The sequence below is a fragment of the Haliaeetus albicilla genome, chromosome Z, assembly GCF_947461875.1.
Source record: "Haliaeetus albicilla chromosome Z, bHalAlb1.1, whole genome shotgun sequence".
NCBI lineage: Eukaryota > Metazoa > Chordata > Aves > Accipitriformes > Accipitridae > Haliaeetus > Haliaeetus albicilla.
In genome coordinates this window covers 38,605,050-38,628,327 of record NC_091516.1, presented here as the reverse complement: position 1 = coordinate 38,628,327, position 23,278 = coordinate 38,605,050, and the positions used below count along the sequence as shown (strand labels likewise).

The 23,278-nt window shown below is 42.4% G+C and overlaps 1 protein-coding gene across 1 annotated transcript; it reads left to right on the top strand.

Moving 5' to 3' along the window:
* The first annotated feature begins 906 nt into the window (after positions 1 to 906).
* Positions 907 to 17,530, top strand: ISOC1 (isochorismatase domain containing 1). The gene is made up of 5 exons (XM_069777354.1): positions 907 to 1,335; positions 11,096 to 11,215; positions 11,380 to 11,583; positions 11,964 to 12,080; positions 16,052 to 17,530. The coding sequence occupies exons 1-5, from the start codon at positions 1,036 to 1,038 to the stop codon at positions 16,196 to 16,198; spliced, it is 888 nt and encodes a 295-aa protein (XP_069633455.1). The 5' UTR covers positions 907 to 1,035; the 3' UTR covers positions 16,199 to 17,530.
* The last annotated feature ends 5,748 nt before the right edge of the window (positions 17,531 to 23,278 follow it).

Sequence of the window (23,278 nt, the reverse complement as noted above, 5' to 3'; positions counted from 1 at the left end):
AACACTTCCAGCTGCCAGTCACTCCTGGCACACGCACGCACACAAAGGGTTAATGAATCTGGAAATTTAGTAGAGAACAGGAAGCTGAGAAGGATAAAATGTGGGGATGCATTGCATCCTGCTCACTTCTCCTCCTCTGGATGCAATTCCAGGTTCAGAGCCCCGGCGTGCAGCAGGTCAGGTACCTCCGGCTGCTCACAAACGGACTTTTCTGAAGAAAGCCTCGTGTTACACTCAGCAACCGGTTAGGGTACCGGGAGAGCGAACGACTGTTCCCCACCTAGACCTCAGACCGGGCTGGGTCGTGCTCGACAGAAACCGCGCACTGTTAAGGCTCTGTCAACAGGTTCCTCCCCGGCTTCCGCGGGGCGCTGCAGCGCCCGTCCCCGCCGCGGACCCGACCGGCACGGCTGCCTTCCCCGCCGCCGGGGCTGCCTTCCCCCCCCGCCGGGGCTGCCTTCCCCGCCGCCGCCTCCGCCCGACGGGGCTCCGCGGCTCCCAGCCCCGCGCCCCCGCCCCGTCGCCGCAGCGGGTTCTGCCACCAGCTCGGCGGCAGCGGGCTGCGCCCCGGCGAGGGAACGAGCTGCCCGCCGGCCGTGCCGAGGCCACGACAGGGCCGCCCCAGCGAGAGGTGCCCTCGCCTCCCGCCGCCCGCCTGCCCCTCTCCGGCGGACCCGGGCTCTCCCCGTCGGCCCGGACGAGGGCAGACGTTTGGCTGAGGGGCTGCTGCTCCTCCCGCCGCCCGCCTGAGGGGGAGGCATCCGCCCTGCGAAGAGGCGCGGCGGCGGGAGAGCGGGTGCCCGCCCGGCGGAGTCGCCCCGGCGGCGCGCCCGGCCCCGAGGGCTCGCGGCGCAGGGCCGAGCCCCATGGCGAGGAGGAGGAGGAGGAGAGGGAGGAGGAGGAGGAGGAGCAGCCGCAGCTGGGATTGGGGGCCGCCGGCGCCGCCCGCCCGGCCGGGGGGAGGAGGCGGCAGGAGGAGGAGCGGCGGCGCGGGCCGCAGCGAGCTGGCTGCGGGCGGCGCGGCTGCCCCTGAAGATGGCGGCAGCGGAGGCGGCCGCTGCTCCGGGCGGCGGGAGCTGCTCGCCGGCGGGCGGCGGCTCGGTGCCCGTCCTCTTCTGCTTCTCCGTCTTCGCGCGGCCCTCCAGCGTGCCCCACGGCGCCGGCTACGAGCTGCTGATCCAGAAGTTCCTGAGCCTCTACGGGGACCAGATAGACATGCACCGCAAGTTCGTGGTGCAGCTCTTCGCCGAGGAGTGGAGCCAGTACATAGACCTGCCCAAGGGCTTCCTGGTCAGCGAGCGCTGCAAGGTGCGCCTGGTGCCGCTGCAGATACAGGTGAGACCCGACGGCGGGGCAGCGCCGGCCGCCACAGGTGCGCCTGCGTGAGGGCGGGCAGCCCCGTCCCGCCGCCGGCTGCGGCTGCCCGCCCGGCCTCCCCCGAGCCCTCGGGGGAGAAGCGGCAGCGAGCTGGGGTGGGGGGGGCGGCGGCCGGGGGAGCCCGGGGCGGGCGGGAGCCGCGGGCAGAGCCCCGCACGCCGGCGCTGACTGACTCCTGCGTGGAAACTTTCGTTTCGCGGAGGCGGGGAGGCAGGTGCGCTCCGCGCCGCACGCGTTTGGTAACCGGGCTCTGCCTTCAGCGCGCCAGAACTTGCTTGGCCCGGCGGTGAATGGGAAGACAGCCCGGTGGCTGAAATAAGCAGCGTTTCCGCCTTTAAACCGGGCGGCGGGTGCTGCCCGGCCTTCACCGGAGCTGGTGCCGCTAGGAGGAAACTCGAAGGGCGCCGCTGACGAGGGCTCTGCCGGAGCGCGGTCTCGTGGCTTGCCGGTGCCTAGGATTCCTGTATCCCTTCTGGCCCCCGAAAGCGCTTTCCGATTTGCAGGTTCGTAACTCGCTAGTTTTGTGGCCGTAAACCGGGAAACCAGACTGCCAGACAGATACAGTACGTGTGTTTCATACTAAGATACCTTTATGCACGCTTGAGGTTCGTGCCAGTCATGCTGTAATAGTTGCACTCGAAGCTAAATTGCTTTTTCCTTTCTTCAGCATCATGAAGTCAACTGTAAAAAAACAAAACATGTACTTGTTGTTTTAATTGAGAACATTCTTCTTAATTTATAATTAAGAAGTTTTAGTTTGTCAAGCCAACATTACTAGTACGTTGAAAAAGTGATGTCGTAAAAACTGCTCATCTTGTCTTTATGCTTCTACAAACAGTCTAATCCACACAGTTTGTAAACCCTGCTTAATCATAGTGTCTTGAACCCATAAACTCTCGAGGTGTCCTGTTCGCTTAGACTGTACATCAAGGATGCCTTTGGAGTCTTTTGTCCTTTCCTTAACCCTGTGTATGGAAAGAGTGGTTAGTAAGACCAAACTAGTTTAATGGCTTATTTTGTCAGTTACTACTCATTTCATCATTCGTCACTCATTGTCTTCAGTTTAAAACCTTTCTCCTTTGTGTGTTGGAAACAGAATGGATGGGTGCCCAGCCAGAGAGATGGGAAGGGACCGTCTTGCCAACTTGCAAAAAGAGTTGGTATGGGTATTAATTCAAGCAAGGATTTTAAAAATGGAGTTTGTGCAATCTGGGTGTGCAGGAGTGGTGCAGGTCAGAATTTTGTTTCTTACTTGTGCGTGCAGATCACTGCTCTGCAAAGACTCTCTTGTAAACAGCTTCTGCACTGAAACTATAAATGCAGCCCCAGCATTCATAGCAGGACGTACATCTCGGTGTAAAAGGTCAGCGTTGAGACATGGAAGGATACGTCATTCCCAGAGTGCAGATGCACTACGCAGCTTTTACTGCAGGGATTCAGGATGAACCAATATTTAATGCATTAATTCCCTAATTGATTAGCTGCTTTCGCCGATACTGTTGCAATTCTCTGACAATAGCAACTGTTGATATGAAAAGGATGGTACTTGTGTATTATTTTAGTTGCCTCCTTGATGTGCTTCAGCAGCTGAGAATGAGCTGGAGACATCACAATGATGTCAGTCAGCTTGCCTTAAGCCACCGGCAGGTGCTCAGAGATCACTCGTTTGGGGAACATTTGGTCTGATAAGTCACAGCTGTGCTTTTTAAGACCTTTGGGATTTACTGATGGGAAGATTATACTTTATTTCCATATGTTGATTCATGCACTGCCACTATTGTGTGCCCTTTTTGTCTCCCTCCCCGACGTTTTATCTGTAGTTACACATGATATAGGTTTGTCAACTCTGCGTGTGGCATAGTCAGTTGAAATACCATTTTGAACTTGTCTTTCAAGAGGGACAACCTTTGCTCAGTGATGTGATTAGACTTGATTTGGAAATACATATTTGTTTTAAAATAAAGAGTCACAGATACTAGCATCTGTATCCCTAGACAATAATTTCAGTATTTTTATGTGCTAACTTTATAAAATATATGTATGCGTGTAGTTCAGGATGGCTACCCTAGGGTGGTAGCGCCCATGAGCCCTGGAACGATATCCTCCCATTTTGATTCCTGTGTGGACCTGTCACGGAAGGATGCCTTTTGTTGCAGTAGCTCAAAAAATGTCAGTACCGAATGGTGTTTGACTGGGCTGTTTCAATTTCCTGTCCCTGCAGTTGAGGGGGGCAGTAATCTCATGGAGAAATCACCATATGCTGCCCTTGGAAAGTCACTCCATGCAGCTCAATTCAAGGCTCAATCCGTACAGGGACATTTGCTCTCCGGTTGTATTTGTGCCTTCGTACTGTGCTCATATATGCAAGTTTGTTTGGTTTAGCTGTCCTGGCGCAAAACAGCCACTTGAACTTTTACCGGCCACCCAGTGTTTGGCAGGCTGGTGGGATGCAGTAAACCCTGATGCTCAGCCTGGCTGCCGCTCTTCAAATTCCTCAGCCACTGTCTTGCAGTGAGAAGGGACTTTACCCTCGGCCTCTCCCAACGGGTGAGGAGGGCATTTGCTTGCAAATTGAGGGACTGAGTACTAGCAGAAAGCAGTCATCTGCTTTTCATGGAATTTACTTTTTTTGAAAGTTTTAACAGAATAAGATTTACAGTTGAGGTGGGGGAATGCAGGACCGCTTTAACATCTTCTAACTCTAAATGCAGTTAATTAGTGCTACTAAAACTATTGTGTTTTGCTGTAACTGTTGTAGCTGCCTTTGGAGGAGAGAAGCAGTAAGGAAAAACACTTTGGAGAGATCAGAAGACAAGACAGCTATGCTCGTTATAGCCATGTAATAGAGGAGTTCAGCCAGCATTCGTGTATATGCCCAAGAGAGGCTATTTCACAGTTGCTGTCATAACTTCAAGGTGACTCCTCTTCCGCAGTACTTGTGCCCCGCATTTACAAACTTGTAACCTTAAGATGCTGGAGCTAAAAGGGTAAAATTATTGAAGTAATTGCATAAAGCACCTCTACTTCAGGGGTTCTTTTTAAAAGACATGTTGATATCTTGGGCGGATCTTTCTTGCAGAATGTTACTTAATTGTTGCTGAAAGATAAGGTAAATAAAACAGAACTATTTATACACAGATTTTCACTCTTTTTACACATGTCTAATATTGCTACATTCAGATGCTTTGGAAATAGAAGTAACATTAACTCAGGAGCCTAAATCTGTTTTCTGAAGACCAGGAAAAAGCAAAGCATAAATTGCAGGATTTGAGTCAAGTGAGGGGAGTTGTTTCCTTTTTTTTTTTTTAAACATGCAGTTATAAATTTGGATACATTAGTGCTACAATAAATACAGTCTTTCTAAATAAATATTTTTTTTAAAAAGCAGCACTTAAAAGAAGGGAAAAAACTGACTAAAAATACTGAAAGAGAGGTTTCTTAAAATCCAGAATCCTTGTTTCTGTATCTTTACTCTGCAGCAAGCATTTTGATACTTTTGGATTTTGATAAAGAATTTTGTACTTTTGTAGTTATATGAACATCATGTGTTTAGCTAAGTTTGTCCTTTTAAAATGCTGAATTGCAAATAAAGGCAGCACTTCAGCTTAGCATAAAATAAATATTTATATTCCTAAGCTGAAACACTTGTAACCTATTTTTCCCTTGAAATACATTAAACTGAATTTCTTTTTTTTTTTTTCCCCTTTAAAAGGTAAGCACCAAAGTAAAACTGAATCTTACAGATTTACTTTTAGAAGTAAAGGAGAAGAAAATATGATAGCTTCTTTTCGTTGTTGTGTTTTCATGGCATCCTTGAAATACCAATGCTGTGAGGTCCTCTGCTCTGCCCTTTTAGTGGGTAACCTTGGCAAGAGATTTATGAGGTGACTAGTGATGTCACGTGGGATTATTTCTCTACTTCCATTTTCTTGTTGATTTCAAATAGCGGGGGAAAATTGCATTTTGTATGTGCAATGGTTTCCTGAAGTTTGAACAGGGAAAGTACAGATGAAGACCCAGTATATGTGAATATTTTTGTAAAGCTGATACTGTAATTACAGCATTTCATCACAGTCACATTTTGTGTGATTAAAAATAATCAGCAGAGATGAAATAGATGTGAAAAAACACCTGTCCTTTCCCACCTAGGCCTTCTCTAGAGTAGGATTTAAAGCTGATGTAACTCATGAGAGCATACCTTTAAATCCTGGGCTGGACAAGGTCCTAGAGATGACTCCTCTAGCTGGGTGAAAGAGCTGCATTGGGTTACATGTCCGTCTGACATACCTATTCTGGTTGTGCTGTGGATAACTTCCAGCTGGAGGGAAGGAAGTCCTGGTGGCTAATGGAGGGTAATGGAGAAGCTTATACAGCGTGTGTGGGATTTTCAGGTGATTTGGGGTGTTGGTTTTTTTTTTTTTTCCTTTTAAATTTAGGTTGTTTAATGATACCGTGGCTGAGTAGATGTTATATTTGGGGTTGATTCGGACAGGTGCCATGCGCCTGCAGCGGCACAGCCTACCTCTCCTTGGAGTGAAAGCAAAGAGGTGCCAGCCCAGGGTTTGGCATTCGTTCGGGTGTACGCTTGCCCCCACCCCAGCTCGCTGGTAGGGTGCAATGCTGGAATGGTGCGGGTGGTCCTGGTGTTCACTGCTGGGGGATGCCTGAGGTGGAGGTGTCCAATATCCCTGATGCACTGTGGCCGTGGAGAACCGAGGACAGCTTTGAGAGCAAGTGAGTGGTAGGACTTACGTGGCACACTGAAGAAACAGTAAATGGAAACTTTCCTTTATATGTAGCAGATACTTCTGTGAATTTATTTATGGACTGCATACTATTTATGAAACTTAATTTCAGACTACTTTCTGCTGTGCTCTTTCCCAGATCTGCTGTTCCAAGTAACACCAACAAGTGTTGATATTTTGATCTTGCCATCTATTTCTTCTGGTTTCTTCTTGTTCTGCCAGGTGTTGCATGGTTCGATTTAGACTGCAAGTTAATCAGAAATAAATAGGAAAATCAATATAGGAATTATTTGTGTTAGATTTTGCGAAAGCTTCTATTTAGCAAATACATAGTTGACCCAACTTTATTTTAGAGTGCCGCTGGTATGAAACTGAAGGCATAAATTAAATCATATTAAACGAACTTGATAATAGAGAAAAGCAGGCAAAAAGCTTTTGCTCCAGCTCCCTGTGATGTTTGACATAAACACATGGGATTATGGGTTCAGTGGAAGTCTGTAACGAGGATGCTCCCTGGCTGGAAAGGCAGTCAGTTTTCTTCTGTGCTTCACTGTCAAATCAGAATAATATTGAATTGGGCTCTATAAGATCTATTCCAAATCCACTGCTTGTAAATATTCTGTCATCCATGTCATTGCTGAAACTGAAGGCAAATACTGTATTTGGGAGGAGCTGCAAGCATCAGAGAGCAGAATTCAGGCTTTTCATTACAAGTTGGAGAAACAAGGTGAAATAAGATGCAGTTAAAAATGGGTGCAATAAAGGTAGAAATAATTCCTACACTAAGGTAGAAATAATGAACTATGCAAATAAAACATGAAGGAGAGTTCAAGGGATGATTTTTGAGGCTAAAATGCACCTCAGGAGTCTAAGTATCTTCAATTATGAAAAGAGCAAATAGCATACTGGAAAGTACAAATTGAATAGAGCCTGCAAGGGCTGTGAGTTGACCGATCTTCTCTGGGGCTCTATTACGGCTGAGAAATACTACTGTTATAGTAGTATTGGGTGTCTCACTGTAGACTGCAATTTGAAAAGCACCCCAGGGAGGACAATGAAAATTATTTGAGTTGTAGGAGGAAAGACTGAAAGTATTAGATATATTTTAGAATAAGGAAGGGACAGGACTAAAGGGAGACTGGATCTGAGTCTTGAGGTATGGGAATAGATGTTTGTGCATGGTTATGCACATGAAGGAGGATGGTAATGCTCTTGCATTTCAGATCCAGCATGGACAGAACTGGAAATAACACTCTTAAATGGCAACAAAGGAGCTGTGGGTAAGACACGGCAAGATGAAGATAAGAGCTGTGGGATGGATTGTATAGGAGCTCTGTAAATTGTTTATTGCTGATGGGTCAGACCAGGTAGGTATCTGTGAAGAATATTTGTGTTTGGTTGATGCTTCTGTAGAGGCAGACTATGCAACTTCTTGAAGGCCTTCCTAGTCTATTCATACTTGTTCCTCTAAGGATGGTAGTGCCATCCACTGCCTTGGCATAGGAAGGTGTATACTAAGGCAATAGACTAACTCCATGTTGATCACTCTGATCCATGATGGTTTGCAGTAGTTCAAAGTGATCTTAAAAAAATTAGAGTGGTGGAATGATTTATAGAAGAAAATAATGGTCTTTGCTTGTCCTGTAAATGCCAAGACAAAATGACACGTTTTCTGAGTAGGAGTGTCCTGGTTTCAGCTGGGATAGAGTTAATTGTCTTCCTAGTAGCTGGTACGGTGCTATGTTTTGAGTTCAGTATGTGAAGAATGTTGATAATACTGATGTTTTCAGTTGTTGCTCAGTAGTGTTTAGACTATAGTCAAGGATTTTTCAGCTTCTCATGCCCAGCCAGGGCACCTGACCCAAACTGGCCAACGGTGTATTCCATACCATGGGACGTCCCATCTAGTTTAGGACCTGGGAAGTGGGGGGGCGGGGAATCGCCGCTCAGGGACTGGCTGGGTGTCGGTCGGCGGGTGGTGAGCAATTGCCCTGCGCATCATTTGTACATTTCAATCCTTTTATTACTACTGTTGTCATTTTATTAGTGTTATCATTATCATTATTAGTTTCTTCTTTTCTGTTCTATTAAACTGTTCTTATCTCAACCCACGAGTTTTACTTCTTTTCCCGATTTTCTCCCCCATCCCACTGGATGGGGGGGGAGTGAGTGAGCGGCTGCGTGGTGCTTAGTTGCTGGCTGGGGTTAAACCATGACAAGGAGGCACACTTATAGCTATTGTCTATTCCAATTACTCTATTTTTGCCACTGAGCCGTGGGAAAGTTAAATGTCACGATTGACTGCTCTGATAGTAGTGCCAAAGTTAGAATGGGTCACGGTAGGTGCTTGCTGTGATGTTCAGTTGTACGTTAGTGCCTCTCACCAACTGGTTTCTGGATTGTTCAAGCATATAGATGGATGGTGTTCAAGAACAAGGCAGTTATTAAATATTTAATTTTATTTTCAAGTGTTCTTGGTCCCAGGCCTCATTTATTACATGGTGTAGAATTGCAGAAGTGTCGTTTGGGAGAGATATCTAGGGGCTGCCTTCCCTAACTCTTACGCAAAGCCAATTCTTGATCAAATCAGCTGTCGCTTTGCTGAATGCTAAAAATCTCCAAGGATGGAGATCCCCCCACCCATGGTAACCTCTTTCAGTGCAGCTGTACCTTCCTAGTGAAAAAGACTTCCCTGATGCCTGTTGTGATGCTCTTCTGTCTTCCTGTGGCATCAGTGGGTCCAGTGTTAGAGCTTTATGGTCATTACTGCATTTGCCTTTGTAACTGCTTGTATTAATAGTATTGCCATTTTGCTGGCAAGGACTGAAGGAACTGAGGTTATGAACTTTTGCTGTTTTGGCAGTAGCGGTGTACTGAATCTGAGAGGTGTGGGAATTTAGTTTTTACAATTATAATGCACAAGTAATTTTTACAACAGTTTGCACAGGCCATTCTGTATGGTTGAGCATGGCCATTACTGTAGTTTTTTAGCCTTGGGAATTGAGATCAAACATGTTTTACTCAGGAGATGTGCTGAATCAATGAAAGATTTGGGACTTATATTTAAGGATTCCCAATTCCCAGACTCAGCTTCACTTCTGATTTCTCTACCTCCTCCTTTCAAGTGGCACAGACAGACAGGGAATGGGGGTTGCAGTCAGTTCATAAGAGTTCGTGTCTGCCTCCTCCTTTCAAGTGGCACAGACAGACAGGGAATGGGGGTTGCAGTCAGTTCATAAGAGTTCGTGTCTGCCAGTCCTTCCTCCTCACACTCTTCCCCTGCTCAAGTGTGGGGTCCATCCCACGGGAGATAGTCCTTCATGAACTTCTCCAATGTGGGTCCTTCCCACAGGCTGTAGTCCTCCACAAACTGCTTCAGCATGGGTCCTTTCCATAGGGTGCAGTCTTTCAGGAGCACATTGCTCCAGTGTGGGTCCCCCACAGGTCCACAGGTTCTGCCAGGAGCCTGCTCCAGCGCGGGCTTCCCACAGGGGTCACAGCCTCCTTCGGGAACCCACCTGCTCCGGCGTGGGGTCCTCCACCGGCTGCAGGTGGATATCTGCTCCACCATGGACCTCCATGGGCTGCAGGAGGACAGCCTGCCTCACCATGGTCTTCCCCACGGGCTGCAGGGGAATCTCTGCTCTGGCGCCTGGAGCACCTCTTCCCCCTCCTTCTTCACTGACCTTGGGGTCTGCAGAGTTTGTTTGTCTTACATGTTCTCACTCCTCTCTCCCAGCTGCTGTGTCACAGTGGGTTCTTTTTACCCTTTCTTAAATATATTACCACAGAGATGCCACCAGCATCACTGATGGGCTCAGTTTTAGTCAGCAGCGGATCCATCTTGGAGCTGGCTGGAACTGGCTCTGTCCAACATAGGGCAGCTTCTGACAACTTCTCACAAAAGCTACCCCTGCAGCCTCCTCCCGCTACCAAAACCTTGCCACATAAACCCAATATATCCCTGCTCTTCCCAAATACACTATTTTACAGATTTTGTAATTTTGTTTTGGTTTAAAACATCACAACCTTAGTTTGCAGGAAACGAAGTGTATACAATTAATGGGTACTTCCCAGAAGCAGTTTATTCAATTTGATTTATCAATCTGCTGAAAAGCTCCTGAATGGATGTAATTGCTCTTGAGTTGCCTTACAACTATATGATAGTATGTAGGTGCTTTCTTTCCCTGTAGCCTCCAACTGAAGCCTTATCCTTTGCTTCTGCAGGTAGTGCAAGTAATTTCATACAAATACAAAGCACTCTTTCAAAGCATGAGAAAATTCAATATTTGATTTCTTTTTTCTTACCCCCCACTTCTACCCCACTTGGTAGCCTGTACGAGGGAAACTCTGGGAGATTATTTTTGTCATTAAAGTGTATTCAGTTCAGTTTCTGATCATAATACTGAGAAGCTTCTGTGCTTTCGTTCTAGCCTTTGGACTTTCAGCAGACTTGTGCTAAAAGATGTCATGGATAAAACAAAGTGACTACACAGTGAAACTTGAAAATACATGTACGCAGAGTATTGAAAGCAAGTGGAAGTCTGACTTTTTTTTAAACTTTAATCTATCCTGATTTTATGGCAGTTCCAAGAGTTGTGGATTTAAAAGTGAATTTGAGGAATGTAATTTTCCTGTTGGTACTTTTTTTTTTTTTTACAGTACTTCAGGGAGTGTGCTTCTCTGTCCCACTTTAGGGTTCAGAAGTTTCCATGTACGTTTACACTAACTTGTGTCTCTCGCCTAATAAAATCTTGATTAACTATTGATGACGGTACTATAGTGCTTTGTATCAGCTGTTCATTTGAATTTAGAAACATACCAAATCAGGCTTAAAAAACCTTTCTCCTATTTTGACTTAAAGTAACAAGTCTGTTACCTGGCAGAGGTGTTGCAGGCTTTTTTTCGCTCTGCTGCTTTTCTGAAAGGGTCTTTGCTGCCATGGAAAACATTATCATTATTTTGTTTTTCAGATGACTACTTTGGGCAACCTGACACCCTCAAGCACTGTGTTTTTCTGTTGTGATATGCAAGAGCGATTCAGGCCTGCCATCAAGTACTTCGGTGATATCATCAGCGTGGGCCAACGACTGGTATGCTTTTTGCTTTTTTTTCTTGTAGTGGGTTTTGATCACACATGTAAGTTATTATTTTACACACAGCCAGTTTACTGGTTATTCAGTTTCACATAATAACGTCTTTGCCATTATCGATCTTTAATAATTTCTTGTATGCTTTCCTTCCTGCCCCCTTGCAGCTCCAAGGTGCACGGCTCCTAGGAATTCCAGTTATTGTAACTGAGCAGTATCCCAAAGGTCTTGGCAGCACTGTGCAAGAAATTGATTTAACAGGAGCTAAACTTGTGCTTCCCAAAACAAAATTTTCAATGGTGTTGCCAGAAGTTGAAGCAGCATTAGCAGAGATCCCTGGAGTGCGCAGCGTTGTCCTGTTTGGAGTAGAAGTACGTACCTTGCCATTCTTGTACTGTTTTATGGTAATGTCAGTTGGCCCACAATAGTATTAAGCATTGCTTTCTGTAATTAAAAAGAGTCAATTTATATTGCTTAGTGCTCAGATATCCTCTACAGATTAAATTATTCTTGTGTTATTTGTCTTTGATATTATAATAAAATCTGAAATGAGATATTTGTAAACTACAGGTTCTTGTCTCAAACTTGATTGGCATTTAAAACCCACATTGAGTTCCCTAGTAATGTCAGGGGTAGAAAAATACGTGTTTGAACCCTAATAAATTATGTACTCTACTTTGGCAGTGTGCTACTCATGTTTTATAGCAATGGTTTGTTGCTGGTTTTTTTGCCTGTGATTTCTCCCCTGTAGACTCATGTCTGCATCCAGCAAACAGCATTGGAATTAATTGGCAGAGGTCTGGAAGTCCACATAGTAGCTGATGCCACCTCATCAAGAAGTATGATGGACAGAATGTTTGCTCTTGAGGTAAGTTTCTTAGTCGAGGCTTTCTCCACCTTTGGTATGTATGTTAATTTCCGTACTTATTGTAAGCTAACAAGAAATTTCTAAAGTCAGTAAGTAGTGGACAAATGTAGACTTGAGAAGAGGTGAATGTTCTGATTCTCAGTATAGCTTCCAGGGTGGAGAAGGATTACTGCCTTATTTTTTCTCCCTAACTTATGATTTAATATGTGGAACCCAGTTTGGGACACTTGGATTTTAAAAGTGATTGTTTCATGCAATCTAGGTTACTCTGTATAACCATTAGCATTTTAGGATACTTTCTTATGGAGTGTTATCTGTATAGCAGAGTAGAAGTGCTACAGAGCTTTTGGTTTTGTTGTTCCAAACAGTATTTGTTCTGCTGTTGAAATTCCCTGAAATGCAATGGAATATAGTAAGTGATCCTGTTCAAAGCTTCTTCTTGTATGTCTGTCTGTCCCTCTGCTCTTCCTCATCAGTGCAAATTAAAGCTTAATCTCAAGACTCTGTGATTATAGTAAAGACTTCCTCCTGGCCCCCCCTTAATAGGAGCTTAGTCTAACTAAATGTTGAGAAAGTGGAGATAAATGCAACAAAAAGATATAAAAGCACATACAACTATGTGGTAGCAAATTCATGCAAACAATATTTTGATAGTGTACTCTAACTTGCCTAGAGGCATCACTGTTAGAAATCAAAAACTGATATATGTGTTAAGTGTTTCAATTTTTCCCTCAGGCCCTAACAACTATTTTGAAATTGAAACTAGTAATAACTACACCATTTTATACTTCTTTCATAGATTTCGAGAAGACTTTTAATTTCTTCTGTTTCTCATGAATAAGAGAATTAAAGGCTAAAGGGAAATCACCAGCATATAGCATTTGATGAGACCCATGACTTTGATTAAATGGAAGCTTAATGTCATCTGTCATGTAAAGCATAGTGACGTACACAGAGTGCAGGAATGCCTGGAATCATGACTTCCCAAGTCAATGTGATGCAGCAGCAGTAGTAGAGAAAACAAATATAGAAAAACTGAAATCTGTTTGCGTTATTGTGTATGTCTTTGTACATTTGATTATCACTTATGCTGTGTCTGCAAGTGTAGAAGTTAGTGCAGTGTTAACAGATGTTAAAGCAGTGACTAGCTAGCTTTGATTTTCTTTCTAGTCAAAGAGGTATCAATCATCTTAAAAGCATGGTTGGTTGCAAAAGCTGTAATCCAGGCAAATTGGTCGGGTTAAGGCAACTTTTTAGTATGTCTTTGCAATGTTTTCTCACCAAGCACAAAGAAAATGTTTTGTGGTGGTCGCTTAAGTAGTCATCATTAAAATATGATTTGGGGAATGTTTGCTGGCTTGCTGTAATGACCCAGCCAGTTACATGGCAGTAACTTCTCCTCATCCTCCTCAGTGGCTGCACACGCCAACATTGTCTCCTTTTTGTGCCGTAGAACCTCTTTTAAAAATGCTGCTGAGGGCTGTGGGCAAGAGGTGGGCATGCTTGGGAGCAAGAGACTAGGAGAAAGGGACGCATGTACTGGGCGTGTCAGTAATCCTGATTGACCGAGTTGGTATGTTTCTTAGGGAAGTTGGTAAAATAGCAAAGCATTTGGGTAATCCGTCTTTAGTCTCACCGTAGAGCTGATAGTTCTAGTTATACTCTTTTAATGGTGAGTCTGGCATTGTCTCTTGTGCAAACTTGCTCTATACCTGGTGAACTGAGGTGAGGTTCATTGATCTGTGTTCCCTGGATCCTTCTCCTTACCTTTCTGGAAATATGGGTTTAAAGTTTACCTTTTCCCAGGAACAGCCCTCCTCTGTTCACAGTGACCTTTCAAGGATGATAAAGAGTGACCTTGTAGTGAAAACAACCTTCAGCAACCTCAAATAAATCCCATCTGGTCCCACCCGCCCCTTGAGTTCTCCACATTTCCCTTCTCATATCATGTATTTTGATGGTGCTGGTGACAAACATGCAAATATCTGAACAGGTGTACTAGGAAGTGTGGTTTGAATTAATTGATAGCCAAGGCTTTCAGGTCTGCCTGGATGACCCTAAAGAGTTACTGCCTCTGCTTCTGTTGTGCGTTTAAAAATGACAGCAGGCAAAAACTTGCAATAAAAAAACCCCAAAACCCAGAAACCGAAAAACCTCAACATTTCCATTCATGAAATAATTCAACCCAACTGGCCAACGATGTAGCTGTTCTTAGTATCTGCCCTATCTGATGAAGGTGCCTTGTGTCACTGCTTGGTCTCAGATTGAGCCAGCTTAGTCTGTTCCTGCTGGATTTCTTTTCTGTTCTACATGTTTCTGCGGTGTGGATGCAACACATGCTTGCTGCTTTCCTTTGTTTGAGAAAACTTTTTCTTTCCTTGAAAATAATCCAGTATGCTTAGCATGTGCATCAATTCATTCCTACTAATATCAAAACTATATAAATTATACTTAGTCCTAGAAGTAAGCCAATGCCAGCCTCTTTGACATGTTATGGTATGTTTCACTTCTGAAGAGAAGACATTCTCTTTTTTCAATCAACATTTCTCAGAAGGCAAGGTTCTTTAACAGTCTGTTTTTTCTCTCATCCATACTAGTTACAAGCAAAACCTTTTTGTTCTGGAGAAGTACATCTTGAAAACATTGCTATAATATTTCATTGTGATTTACCTATTTTTCTCTTTTGTACGTGTATGTGGTTTAAACAAATGTGTCATTGTACAGAATAGGAGAGCTGGGGAAGCTATCTGCTTTGCTTCAACTTAAGAATATCGCAAGGCTTGCTGCCATTATTGCAAGGAGGAAGCATTGACTTGAGTAAATCTAGCCTAGTTCGTTTCTCATTATATAGACTGTAGTTACATATACTTTACTGGTCCCCTAAAATTAATAACTTCCCCCCTCAATTGCTTTGTAATGCAACAACTAAACAGCAGTGATCTATGTCTGCCCTAGAAAGTTTGGAGAGTCTCTTTCCCTTAGTAATTATAATTGAAACCTGTCTGAAGGTGAACATATCTGTATTTTCTGCCTCTTGCCCTCCCTTGGCTCATTCAGGGCCCTATTAGATTTGGTGGACCAGGCAGCTGAGGAGAGGATGATGGAGGGAAAGCTGGATTGATGAAGAGTTTTACTGCCAAAGCATCTGTACAATTGCTGGGAAGTTGATGGGGGTCAGGGGGTGGTTCAGACTTTACTTAAAGATAACTTTGCTGTGTAGCAACAACCACAGTCTTATCACAAACTACAGACTTTTAACTCCTGTGGTTTGGGCTAGGTGTAGCATTGCTCTGTTTAGTTGTGCACTTACAAGATCTAGCAGACCTCTTTCAGTTTTGCTTTCTATGCAGCGATGCTTTTTATTCTGTAGCCTGTGAGAACTAATTCAGGAATTACTGAGGATGTTGGTTAAAAGAGCCGCTGTTGTGCTAGTATGAGTTATAAGGTCTGTAGAGCAGCTTTTTGTTCTGTCTCCTGAGACTATTAGTACTAGCATGCTGTGTATTCCAAAGACCGAAGTACTAGTACACAACAAGCCCTAAAAGAGAAATTGTTACAATTAAGTTTCTTGCTTAACACCTTCAGCTTCTACCTCTATTTTCTTTTTTCCCCAGGCCTTTCAAATCTGCATGAGAGTGAAGAAAGCTATCCTCGGGACCATGCAAGGGGAAAGGGTTGTTAATATAAGAGGGTGTGGGTCTTCTGCATATTAAATCTGACATGGGGGAAGAATCCAGTCCAAGCAGGAAGCCTTATTTGCAATCCCGGGCAGCCTTTTTCCTCAGGAAAGTCTAAAAACAGTCACTTTCCATTCTAGCTTCATAAATGGCACTACTAAGAAATGTTGGAATGGAATTGGCAATACTTTTGTTAATAGATGTTTTTAAAAATACCATTTGTCGTTTTTACAAAACGTATACTCATTCACATTTGCAAGTATCTCATGTTATTCTCTCTCTGCTCTTTTTCAGCGTCTTGCTCGTACTGGAATTATAGTTACTACTAGTGAAGCTATATTGCTGCAGCTGGTAGCTGACAAAGAACATCCAAAATTCAAAGAAATCCAAAATCTCATTAAGGCGAGTGCACCTGAGTCAGGGCTCCTTTCCAAAGTTTAAAGAGGATGTGGAGGAAGCGGATCTCATTGTCATCTTCAAGGAGGAAGAAAAGCTGTAAGCGCACATGTACACCTTCTTTCACTCAAAGTTTGGTAGAAGTGTAAAATTAAAAATTGACATACTCATGCTTGCCTTAGCAAAATTGTCTGGTTACACATCTGGATGTCAGTATGTTCTGTTTAGTTACATCTGTCAGAGGCTTTGGGTACCATAGGACCCTTTTGTTATCAAATATCCTTATTTATTTGCAAAACAAAAATTAACAGAGGTGCCCGCTAGCCTATACTATACACTGATTGTAACAGCTCTGAAAAGTGCATATTTCTGTGACACCTCTTGATTGTGCACTTTGTAAAAGCTTTCTGTGGTATTCTGTTTTACTTTTGTATTAATAGAAGATAATTACGTATTGGATAAATGTGATGTGATATGCTTTAATGTTCTATGTAAATGAAGTATTTTAATAGGGCGTAAGTTAAAACCGAGTAAGATATAGGGACTACATGTGCGCTTTTGTTCTCTAGGATAAAATTCAAGCGCTTTGCTTAATAGACGAGACACTTAGATCAAGCAGCAGCGCGCTAGGTAGCTGAAGCCTGCATCACAACTTTCAATTATTCCAAAATTGACTGCCCAACCCTGTACTTCACTTAAGTGTACGCAAACAGAAAACTGTCATTCAATGAGTTCTTTATAAACAACTGATGTGAAGTCCTTCAGAACTAGCAGAAGATTACCAAAACTTCAAATAATTTGGCAATGCTAGGGATGTTAAAGAACAAAAGCTCTTCAGCTTCGAGTGCTGAATCTACTAATATATTTAATTTATTTGTTTTTTTGTTTTGTTTTGGTTTTTTTTACCCTATTTTAATTAGATTGAATAATTCCATCTGATTTACTCATTTGGCCAAGCAAGCTCTGAAAGAAACCTCAGCTTCTCTAGGTTTTTGCACCTTTTTTCTGGGGTGCAGTTGGGTGGAGTTTGAATGGAATCTGGCCTAAAAGCATTCTTCAGAAAAATAGCATCTTAATGATATATATTTTTTCTATCTAGAACCAATCTTCTAACACATGATTGTTTATAAAGGCACTTCCTTCATGTTCCAGTGGTTTAAACAATGTTGTATAAGGTTTACACTGTGACTGAGACATTTATTTTTTTAAAAGAGTACTAGAAGATGTCATACTGAACACTGATCTTTTTGGTAGGAAACCAATTAGAGTACATGTATTGTTTTAAATTGCTTACTTTCCCCACAAGATGGCTCTAAAAAAATTGTTTCAGAGAGTTATAACCTTTATATGTTCAAAATGAATAAAATGTTAACATTTGCTGTCTCTCTTATGCTTGTGATATATATTGAAGAGCAAATCCTGAAAGCTGTGTTTGCTATGGACCTTATTCTGGTTTGTGTAGCTGTGGAATTTCTATAGATGTCATGGGAATTTCATGTAAAGATCAAGGGTGGATAATGTCTAATAATTCTTGTCTTCTGCATCTAGTTACGGTGTTATTTAGTGCTCCAAAATATGAGGAATGAATTTTATGCTTCAAGTTGGAGGCAGGAAGGCAAATTGAGTTGAAGAACTGTTGTCCTATGTCACTGACCTACTTTTTACCTTCTTTTCTGGTATATTAATCATGTTGCCTAGCAGTATAAAGTCCACTTATATAAATCAACAGCTGTGCACAAAAATGCTATAAATTTTTCATGAAATAATGGTTTTATTACCTTTTTTATTACCTTACCTTTTTGTGTTGGTGGTACCTAGAGTTAGTAATTGAAGGAAAAATGATAGGGGGTTTTTTGTTGTTTTTTTACATGTGTTTATTTTTGGAACAATACCAATTTCCTCAATAACAAATACATGGGGTTTTAAGAGATAATTGTATTTGTTACTAAAAATTTACCATTTTTATGCAAACATAAGTTGGAGGACATATGTCACAAGTTCCTTTGTACACAGTCCTTTCCTAACTAAGGTTTTTACCGCAAGGGGAATCATTGGCTAGCAAGATGGCACTCGACAAGAATCTATGATATACATTGATATTCTCTGTGATGATTTTACTTTTTTTTTTTTTTTTTGGTATTTGCATAGTCTTCTGTGGCAAACTAGATCTTTCTCGAGGTCCTTCATTTGTGTTTTTTTCCATAAGCTCAAAAAATAAGAATGCAGAAATACCCAGTGTTACGCTATAAAACTAAGGTCTTAGACATGAATTTAGGGGCAGAATGATTGAAGTCTTTCCCCCTCATTAGATGGGTGCATTGATCAGCATCACGTGAATCATTCAGATGAGATTCTAAGAGTGTTTATTTAAAAAGAATAGAAAAAGTATTGCCATTTATGGCAACTTAGTAAAGTAAGTTTATTTACAGGAGAGAATTTCCTTTGCTTCTTCATGCTCTAACTCATCTGTGTTTTCTGTTCTCTGGCAAGCGGGTGTTCCCATGCAGTAGAACAGCAGAACTGAGCTGTATGAGAAGAGGTCTGCAGGCTGTTGCATTATCTAGTGTAAGTACTGTTTTGCCCTGCAAGGATATGACATTAATTAATGAAACAACACGGAGGAGAATTGCTTAGGGGTGTACTCAGGTGATTGTGAAAAAGTCTAATTCATCACTAAGTGCCAGGCTGTCCTTTAATTGAAGGCTTCACCACAGCTGTGGCTAAGCAACATGAGTGCCACCTGCTGTAGGTGGCTTCAGTGTGATTTCTTTTTCCTTGGGGAAGCAGACAGACAGTCCTTGATAAAGAAGGCTGGTTTATTTTTCTCTGTAGGTGTTCAGCTTCTGTGCAAAGTTGCTGATTTGTTGTTAGCCTCACTGGAGTAGCTGGTGTACAAATTCTGTGCTAAATATAATAATAGGCATGTGCGTCATTGGTTTTTCTCTGCTAAACCCTTATGAAGATGAGTGCTTTTTTTCTTATTGGGACAGTCTAAGTTTTGAGTTTAAAATATGATCCTCTCTATTCATAGAACCATGGTCCTTTTCTGCCTGTGTGATAATTTTGTATGAACTAAAACAAGTAAGGTCCCCAGTACCCTTTGCAAAACTTGAAAATGGAGAATGAATAAAAAATCAGCTGTTGCTAGCCAATGTTTTCTGTTATGGTCATCTCAAATGGCTGGAGAAATGATGCCGTGGGACTGCTCCACCATCATTTCTGCATTTGCCTGACAGCAGTTCTTGGGTAAATGTGCACTTAAATAAATCATGCTGCTTATTGAGTATGTTTCCTATTAGACATCAGGGTGGTGCCCCCTCTCTCCTCCCCCCCCATATATTACATTACCTAAACAATGACATTAATCTTTCAGAAGAGAAGAATTAGGATCAATCTTCTTTCTTTGACGTGAGCGCTCTTGTTTTTTTCTTTTAGAAGCCCCGTAGATTTTTTTTTTAAGATTTTTGTTGAACTGAAATGCTTCTACTGCTACAGATCTGTTCTCTTATGTAAGAGATGAACATTCAATGCTTTGTTGCTTTAAAAACTTTGTTTCTATTAATCATGAAGTAATAGCTGGAGCTGTGGAGCCCTGAAGAAAGGCAAATGATATTAAGGAGGATAAAGGCTTTTACTTTGAGCGGTGATGCCAACTAGTGCTGTTACATAGTTCACTTGTTATTCTTCAGAGTATTTTCTGCCGTATTAAGTGCTATGGCAGTGACAGAAGATGTCAGTGATTTGTAGAATCTAGGGTTTTTTTACCCTCTGGATAAATTAGAGATAAACTATACTAGATGGGTATAACAGATGTTCTTCAGATAGGTTTAGAACATCTGCTCTGCAAATGGGCTATGGCAGAAAATCCTTGAAAAAAAAGTTCTGTTTTGATTGTCCAGTACTGGTTTCTTCTTAATAATCTCTGAATGAAATACTTTCATGAAGCTGTTGTTAGACCTTTCTGTAATCTCAAGAAGTGCTTCTGGTACAGCAGAGGTTATGATTGATAGTATGCTGCTGCTTCTCTTAGGACAGAACTATATATATATATATATAAAGATAAGGAAGAGTGTGGGGTCTGGCCTTTTATTACTTATTTGAATTGCATAACTTAGTTTTTCTTATGAGATAAAGGAATACTTGCAAAGGACTGCTGTGAATAGAAGGAATTTATTAAGTATTAGCATGCTTAGTTTAGCTTAATAGACTTACTAAAACTGCCAGGGCTGGCAGCATTCCTGCCACTGACAGCATTAGGCTTTGCTTTAATGAAACCCTTTTATCTGCTCAAGAGAGAAGATTGAGCAAACAAATGAAGAGAACAGTTAATAGAGAATAGAAGGTGAAGTGCAAAGGCAAAATGGGAAAGAAGACTTGTTTTCTAGTTATTACTGATTTTTTTTTTTCTCATGGGGATGTTAAGAAGCTGGAACACTTATTAACATAGATTTACTTACCTTAGGTTTGCAAAAACTGGGCAGGTCACAGCAGTCCTTGTCTCTGTCTTGCTGTGCACTTTATTTCCTTCCTGGACTGTTTTTACCTTGTTTTCATTACCTTGTAACTGTCCAAAAAGCAGCTAAGTTTTTGGCTCTGAGTATCACAAAAATTGCCAACTGGAACGGTAAATATTCTGCTATCAAAATAAAAAAGAAGGGGAAGGTGTTGGAGCAAAGACTGAAGATCACCAAATACTCAGCACTGACATCCCTGAGGCAGGTATGAACCATAACTGCACAGGGGTTTCAAGAGCAGGAATACGTACAACTGAGACTTGGACAAACTTAAAGCTTTCTGAAAACAGAGATAGCTCATCACAATTGGGATGATTTTAACTGTCTAGGACATGGATTTTTATAGCTAAAAGATCTTTATACACCTGAAATGAAGTGAGTTAGAACTAGGTTGGTGCCACTCATCTTGCATCATAGGGAGGGGGCTGAATTGTTAGATTGAGCCAAAATCCATTAGTGGCAGCCTCTCACTGTGCTGCCTCAGAAAAGCAGATGTTTGCAATTAATCCAAATAAGAATATTTGAACTATTTTTTCAGAAAGATTTGCCTGTTCAGGTTCACAAACCTCTTGGTAAAACCTTAGTCTAGCTGAACCCCTGAAGCTGGACTTCAAAATGTCATTCAGGCATCTGAAAAAGCAGGCGTTAGGCTACCACATTGTTTCCATAGTTTGTAGGAGCTTATTAAAATTAAGTATAATGCTGCCATTATTTTGAAGTACCAATATGTACCTGTTTGTGTTATTTGTGTCCCAATAAAACACATTAGACATTCTGGCCTTCACATTTTGATCCAGAATTTGAAGAATTCATGAGGTATCTTAATAATTTCAGTGGGATTTGAATTGAGGTGCTGCAGACAGGGTGACTCCATCCAGATTTCCTCCCAAGTCATAAAGTAAAGAACATTGCTGATGGCAAGAGCCAGGGAATAAGCTGTCTAACTGCTCACCAGAGTGTTTAACCAACTCATGGCATCAGTGTTTCTACTTCATGTCTCTGGCTAACTTAAAGACAAACTTACTTTCAGACATTATCTTTGTGTGTGTGTGTGTGTATGTATTGTGGTATTGTTTAGTTTTGATATATTTGTACTGAGGCACTGAATCTCGGGACATTTGTCATGTTGAGTAACCCTGCTGCGTCTTCCTAGTCAAAATCCTTTTATCCAAGGAATCAAAGGATTACCATGTCATCTGCTAGCAACTTCAAGGCTATTTCAAGACCCTTACAGGAGAAAGACAGTCTAAAATTGTGTGAATAATGCCATACAGGAAAGTGGTATCACTGAAACATGGTACATACAGATTTATGCTCTTGGTGCCTACTGACTCAATACTTAAGGTGCCATCACTTGCGAATCCCATGCACTAAATAGCGTAAAGTACCCTCACAGTTCTGTTAGTGTTTAGTAGATGTGTTTGGGTGGGTAAGCATGATTAAAACGAGCGGTTTCCCTAAAATTACTAAAATCACCAGAAACAGCACATCGCAGGAGAAATATTACTCATAATCTATGACTATTATGTTGCTGTATAAAATTTTCTTCTGCAAAAGAGAACCTGTTGTGAAGATTATAACTTGTATTCCTGCAACTTCTAGAGCAAGGACTAGTATATTAAAAATTCCAAGGGGATTAGTACGTTAAAAATTCCAAGGTAAGTAAATAGTTAAATGGGTAAAATCTCATTCCCATGTACTATATGGAAGTTTTACAGTTTAATTCATGGGCCAGGCTGTTGGTCTCTGTGTTTGATTGGAAATGAGTAGTTTACAGAGCTCTGGCATAGCAGCATGGAGCTGAAGCCCAGGACAGGGTTCTGCACTCTGCTAGGACTGATGCAGCTGGCTCCAATGGTGCTGCTAATTCCCCCCTGCTCTGGTTTCCCTGGCAAGTCCTGACACACTCATTAACTGTGAATAATGATGAGGTGGGTTTTGAGTAGCCTGCCACAAATAGGTATTACATGGAATAAGTTTTAAGTTTTCATACAATTAAAAGGAAATCCATGTCCTGCCATGTCAAGGAGCTGACAGGTAGTGTCTGCTATTACTAAGATAAGTGGGATATACTTCAGGTACAAGCTGAGAATGAGAAGTGTCTCTGAAGTTAAGGATTTTTCCTTCCCCCTGCCCCCTCCCTTCACAATCCCCCTTCTTCTCCCAAAGTAAGAAGTAGAAGAGTTTCGCTTAAAGCATGTCAGGAGAGGAAGAAGGAGAATCTGATTTAATCTGCATCATGACTGGATTCAGGCCATGAATCCATTGCATTGCTGTTACCATTGAATAGTGTGTACTGTAAACCTGCTGCAGTACAGTGAGCTACTCGATGGCGTCCATGGGTGGCTGTGACAGGAGGTGACAAGAAGTATTAGTGCTGGGACCATCCAAAGGCTCAGAGCAAGCTTTGCAAGCTCCAGGAGGCAGACCTTTGCAATGCACAGTATCAGTCACTCTAGGGAAACATTGCAAGAAGCCTGTGAGAGGAAAATAGCAGATTTCCTCCTAGGAAGTGTAAGTAGTTGAATGCTTAGAAGCATCTCTCTCTACTGGCGTGACATTAAAGGGAAGAGAGGCTAAAGTCTGCTAAGGAACCACTCTTCCATCCTCA